The 6,842-nt window shown below is 34.6% G+C and overlaps 1 protein-coding gene across 1 annotated transcript; it reads left to right on the top strand.

The window, feature by feature from the left end:
- The first annotated feature begins 1,644 nt into the window (after nucleotides 1–1,644).
- Nucleotides 1,645–6,483, top strand: LOC114300007 (cysteine proteinase mucunain). Its single transcript, XM_028244846.2, has 5 exons — nucleotides 1,645–2,367; nucleotides 4,455–4,690; nucleotides 4,777–4,917; nucleotides 5,327–5,773; nucleotides 5,996–6,483. The coding sequence occupies exons 1-5, from the start codon at nucleotides 1,884–1,886 to the stop codon at nucleotides 6,092–6,094; spliced, it is 1,407 nt and encodes a 468-aa protein (XP_028100647.2). The 5' UTR covers nucleotides 1,645–1,883; the 3' UTR covers nucleotides 6,095–6,483.
- Nucleotides 6,484–6,842: the final 359 nt, after the last annotated feature.

Here is a 6,842-nt window from a genome sequence, read left to right as displayed (position 1 = left end):
AGCCTTTAAAACTTATGCCACGTAAACGTACAACTACTTGAAAGTGCTCAAAAATCTGAACTAACCATGGCAACAGCCATAATTTATCTGTTAATAGTTTTTAACACCTTGTTTTTACTCCTATCTATATATATATATGCCCACCCTGCATTATTGAACTCATTTTTTTAACGTTTAAATTTTTAGGATAATTATTCACTTATAAACTCTTGATCTAAAGAAATCTGAGTTAAAATTGTCACTCTTATTATGGGTGCTTTAAAAAGTGGATAAAAAGTTAACTTTTAATTTTTTATTCATTTTAAATTATATCACTTTTTATATTTTTTACTTACAAAAAAATTAAATAGATTAAAAAAGTCAAAAAATTAATTTTTTACCAATTTTTCAAAACATTCCTATCTCTATCATTGTGTATTTGGCTTGATCTATCTTTGTAAATCTTATTCTTTTAATTTATTTGTCTTCTCACATCTAAAATAAAATGTGCTAGCTTATACATTATTAAGGTGGTGTTTGACAAGTTGGTTTGTGGCTGAAATAGTTATAAAAGAAAAAATATGTTATTTTAGCCACAATAAATAAAATATCACATCAAATTCATAATCATTATACTCTTCTCTCACCAAAAAAATCAAAAAAGTTAAAAAACTAAAAACCCTTCTCAAACCAAGTTTTTTAACACAGACTAAAATAGTCAAAATAGTCAAAAAATTAAAAAGCCAACCCACTTCTCCAACGGAGGCTAAAAAATATTAACTTATACATTATTGACTTTATTTTTAAGAATTTGAATCTAGTGACTTGATAATATGAGACGTCAGGGGTGGTTTGGGATGACCTAAATAGGTGTATTTTTTATCTTTTTACGAAAAAATGTGCAGAAAAGTAGAGAAGTGATGTGATGAAAAAAAGATAAAAAGATGAATTATTTTTGAGTTACAAAAAATAATATTACTTTGCACAATAACATTAAAATTATATCATGTATCATAATTATATTAATTTATTAATAGCAGTACATTAAATAATAAACAATAATATTACTTTGCACAATAATATTAAAATTATATCATGTATCATGTATCATAATTATATTATATTATATCATGTATCATAATTATATTAATTTATTAATAGCAGTACATTAAATAATAACGGCCGTGCTAGGGAGCTCGAAAACGAGCTCCTCCAAATCCCCCTAATTTCTTTTTTTTTTTTTTTTTTTTTCAGCAGAAGGAAGAAGATGACGGAGAAGGAGGGAGAGGGAGAGGAAGAGGAGGAGGAGGAGGAGGAGGAGGAGGAGGAAGGAGGGGACTGGAGGGGGCCATAAGCAGAGGTGGGACTGCGACGGCAGGGCTGCGGCGGGGCGGGGCTGGGCTGGGCGACGATTGGCGGCTAGCGAGGCGACGATCGGCGGCTATCTCTCCCTCTCTCCCTCTGCTTCTCTCTCTCTCTTTTTCTCTCTTCTCTCTTCCTCTCTGCGTTTGAGTCGAAAATGGAAAGAAAACAAAAAAGAAAAAAGAAAAAATTCTCCAAAACGACTTCGTTTTGGGGATTAGGGAAATTAGGGGAGATCAAATTCGAGCTCTCAAACATTATTCAAATAATAAATATTAATTTATTAATAGCAGTACATTAAATAATAAACCCCATATTGTACGTAAATTTTATCATTATAATTATATTTATAATGTTATTATATTTTATATTTTATTTCGAATTCATAGGACCAAATACATTTAATACATGGATTAAACTCAATACCTTTGCCTTTATAAACCACGCTCTCCCCCACCTTTACCCAATTCATCACCAATATCCCCCCTATCTCTCTCCTCAAAACAAAGAAAAATAGAGAGAGAGAGAGAGAGAGCACAAACATGGGTTTGCCCAGATCCTTCGTCTCCATGGCCGTCCTCCTATTTTTCACTCTCTTCGTGCTCTCATCGGCGCTAGACATGTCGATCGTCAACTACAACGAAAAGCACGGCGACAAATCGAGTTCGAGGACCGACGAGGAAGTGATGGGTCTGTACGAGTCGTGGCTAGTCAAACACGGCAAGTCCTACAACGCCATCGGAGAAAAAGAGAAGAGGTTTCAGATCTTCAAGGACAACCTCAGGTTCATCGACGAGCACAACGCCGAGAACCGGACCTACAAGGTGGGTCTGAACCGTTTCGCTGACCTAACCAACGAGGAGTACCGGTCCATGTATTTGGGAGCAAGGTCTGGGTCTAGGAAGAGACTTTCGGCTCCCAAGAAGAGCGATCGCTATCTTCCCCGCGTCGGCGAGTCCTTGCCGGCGTCCGTCGATTGGAGAGAGAAAGGTGCCGTCGTTGCTGTCAAGGACCAGGGGAGCTGTGGTATGTTTTATTTTCCGTTTTTTTTTTTTAATTTTTTTTTGTTACTTTTTAAATTCACAATTTTGCCCTTTGTTTAATAATCCTGTTTTATTGGATGCTATCAATTTTGGTATTTAGATGTATTAAGTTAATTATTATTTTTATCTGTTAACTATAAAAAAAAAAAATGATATCTCTTTGACGAGTGTGTTGCCTCCATAATTGCTTAGGATTCGATTATTGGAATCACACCATGAGAAAATAATTTTTTTTGAAATTTTTTTAATATCGACTGGAGTGACCTGCCTTTGACCTGATTAAGGAAGGGATTAATCAAGAAATGTCTAATTTTTACAAATAATAAAGATCTTAAATAAATTACTAAATAATAGTCACATGAATGTTTATATTTTTGTAATAATTTTCTTATTACCCAAAAAGATTGTTCGAATAAATTCATTTACAAAAAATTTGTTCATGAAAGGGTCGGGCCCAGACCCCTCGCATTGGTTCGAATCAATCAAGTAGCACGATTTTTAGCTTGAAAAAAATGATTTTAGGCTTTACGTTTTCCCTTTTTTTTAAGTAAAACATTTAACATTGAAATATATTTAATTCAGATGTAACTAAAAATAAAAAATGAAACAACTAATAAATTAACGCATTTTTATATATATTTTTGGCAAATATTTTTACTTTCTAAGTTAGTTATATTAAAAAAAATAACAAATAACTAAAACATAAGAAGTGTTCAATGAATAATTTTATTTTATTTTTGTTAACAAATTAAATCAAACAAGGTGGGTTTGCGTGATTGGACGATAATATCCTCTGATTAGTGAATAGATTCATGAATATTTAAGTAATAATAATTGGAGGATTAAGTCAACGGATTTTGGTGGTGAGCGATTGGCAATATGTCATCATCTTTATGATTGTTCCGCCAGTTGTCTGTTTTTTATTTTTTTGGATGAACCTAATGCAAAACCAAAACCATTTTGGCTTTGTATACCGTTATACCCCTTTGATTTATTTATTTATTTATTATTGTTGTTATTACACTAGAAAATATTCCAAAAGAGATCTAAAAAATAATGATCAATTTGATTGAAATTATAAAACTAAATACAAATACACATTGATAAAAGAGTTTTCGATATCCGATTAATTTAATTTTTTACATGTATACTGTTATCCAAATGGGTCCTGAAATAAATTTAACAGGCCACCTACAACAGTGATGGTTGTGTCCCGCACAACATCCACCTTGGTCCTAGTTTTATAGAGCACATAGTTCTGTTTGGGTATAGTTTATAAGGTTTTTAATTCTTTTTAATCAGAATTTGTGGATAAGTTTTTAAATTTTGTCACAAATTAAAAGCTAATAATCAATAAATATAATTTAAATTTTTTTCATAATCGTTGATTGTGTGGATTCATGTTGACGTTAACTTATAGTCTTCGGAGTTGCAACTTGCAAAGGCAATAAACGAGAATATTCATTTTTCACGTGGATGGCCACAATACGTCATCCGTGAACTCATTTTGTAGATATTGGTTGTGGTCCACTGTTGGTATTTTCTTCGGCCTGTTGGTCCTTTGCCCTTTTATTCCAGTTGGCCCCACTCTTAATTTTTAATTTTTAGGATAGTTTGGTAGAGTTTATTTTATTTTATTTTATTTATTTACGTAAAAATTTAAATATCTTTATATTTACTTTTAATAAAAATAAAAACACAAAATATATTTGATATGTGTTTTAAAATTTGATTTTAAAAATAAGTGAGAGAGGTTGATCGGAAGTGGTCGAAAGAAGTTGCTGGTAGCGGCCAGTGGGGGGTGTTGGCACAGGCAGAGGTGGGGGAATAAGGAAGGAATAAAGCTTGTTTTCAAATTAAATGAAAACAAATTTTCTTTTACTTTTACAAGGACTTAATAAATTATTTTAAATTTTTTACGAAAACAATACACTATAAATATGGAAATAAGAAAAAAATAGAGAAGGAGACATTTAAGCGAGATTGTTGACTTTATTATACTGCCTTGAGCATTACGTATATTTAAAATTAATAATTGATTGGGTACTAATTGGTTGATTGGAAACGAAGGGAGTTGCTGGGCATTTTCAACAATTGCTGCCGTGGAAGGAATCAACCAAATAGTGACAGGCAATTTGATCTCGCTATCAGAGCAAGAGCTGGTAGACTGCGACACATCTTACAATGAAGGGTGCAATGGCGGTCTCATGGACTATGCCTTTGAGTTCATCATCAACAATGGTGGCATTGATTCTGAGGACGATTACCCTTACCAAGCTAGAGATGGTAGATGTGACCAATACAGGGTTGGTGTCAAAGTCAAGATTTGTATATATGGTTAAGAAACAGTATAATTTTTGTCTCATTCTTTGGTAAATTACTTTTCATGCAGAAAAATGCCAGGGTTGTTTCCATTGATGATTATGAAGATGTTCCTGAGAACAATGAAAAGGCCTTGCAGAAGGCTGTTGCAAATCAGCCTGTGAGTGTTGCCATTGAAGCCGGTGGCATGGCCTTCCAACTCTATGACTCGGTAAGATTTCATATTAGTCTTTGTTTAGATATTTACATTAAGGGTAGTAGAGTGAATGAACGTAATGCAACCTAATATTATGAATAGCCTTCGCTCGTTATCTCTTTAAAATTGTTATCCAATTATTTAACCATCTGCACTGCTATATATGATACTCGAGACAATTATTAGTTTCGTTAGAATGCAGTACAGTTCATGAATCAATGACTTCTATGATAAGAGTGAGTTGTGGATAACAATATGCTTTGCACCACTGACTATGCAACTCCAAATATCGTGAAATTTTTCATCAAACACACATAGTACAGGCATCCAACAGGACAGTGGTGTAACAAAAGTTGTTAGAAAATTTAAAATTGATGAAATTTCCAAGTAGTCTAATCCCTTTTTATTTATTCATTCTGTTCAGGGCATATTCACCGGAAAATGCGGGACAGCGCTAGACCATGGTGTTACTGCTGTTGGATATGGTACAGAAAACGGTGTGGATTACTGGATTGTGAAGAACTCGTGGGGCGCAAGCTGGGGAGAGAGGGGCTACATCAGGATGGAGCGTAATTCTGTTCGCACAGGCAAATGCGGAATTGCAGTTGAGCCTTCTTACCCTATCAAGATCGGCCAAAATCCCCCCAACCCCGGTCCATCTCCCCCATCCCCAATAAAGCCTCCAACCGTTTGTGACGATTACTATGCTTGCCCTGAGAGCACCACATGCTGCTGTGTCTATGAATACGCCAACTATTGCTTTTCTTGGGGATGCTGCCCACTCGAGGGCGCCACATGCTGTGAAGACTATTCTAGTTGCTGCCCCCACGATTATCCCATATGCAACATTTACTCAGGCACTTGCCGAATGGTAAGAACTATATATACACCATTGTCTTCGTTGATGTAAGTCTGTTTAGGATATTCTAGAAAAGCCAAAAGCAACTCTGTACTTTTCCACTAACAAAAAAAGTAATTTTTTTTGGTAACTTCCCAAACACATTGAACTGTTTTAGCTTATAAAATAGCCAATCCCAAACAATATGTTACCGGTATGTGGTGCGGTCTTACTTGACATTCTTTGATGAAACAGAGCAAGGACAACCCGTTGGGAGTGAAGGCAATGAAGCGCATTCAGGCTAAGCCTCACTGGGCCTATGTGACTGGTGGAAAGAAGAGCAGCAGTTCTTAGGGGAAGCTTTGGGGCTTTTGAGCAGCGGATAGAGGAGAGCAGCGGGAGGTTGAAAGGATTGCATATCGTATATGCTTTCATAGTCTCTCTTCTGGAATAATTATTTTCAGCACACTTCATTTCCAATTGGATGGATAGTCAATCAGTGATTATTCATATGCTTATCATGTATATAATGATATGAAATGCTTTACATTTCTGATTCTCTGTTGGATATGAACCAACAAACAGTTTATTTCAGTTTCCAGTTTCTGCTGATTTATGTACATACTGCTTTAAATTCCAGTAATTGTTGTAAGGGTGGATTTCATGAAATACTTTATCCTCCTAATGCTGCCTGTACTTCATATGATGGTAATAGCATTTGTGTTTTGTTGTTGTTCAAGTTATAATTGGGTTCCAATTGCTATTTTTCTAGCTACAGTACTAGAAAATGGATTTTTTGGGTCCAAGTTTTGTGGCTCGGCTATTTTGCTGTCACTAGTGGAAGATTTTAGTGCTTTTTTCCTTTGCTTGGTGATAATATATATGGATTGATCAAAGTTTATTGGTGTAATTTCCGACTAGAACTCCGCAATGATGACAAAAACACAAAACAATAAAACCGAAGATATTGAAGGAGTGCTGATTAAAGAACCCAAGGTCATACAACAAATGAAATCTTTTTTGGCGTAGATAATGGAACTATTAGATACAAAGGAATTGATACATATAACTTGAGAGGGGAATTTGTGCTGAACAGATGGGC

Source organism: Camellia sinensis, chromosome 3 (assembly GCF_055761805.1).
Source record: "Camellia sinensis isolate YWXY chromosome 3, ASM5576180v1, whole genome shotgun sequence".
NCBI lineage: Eukaryota > Viridiplantae > Streptophyta > Magnoliopsida > Ericales > Theaceae > Camellia > Camellia sinensis.
The sequence above is the reverse complement of the archived record's forward strand: the minus strand, read 5'-3'. Positions and strand labels throughout refer to the sequence as shown.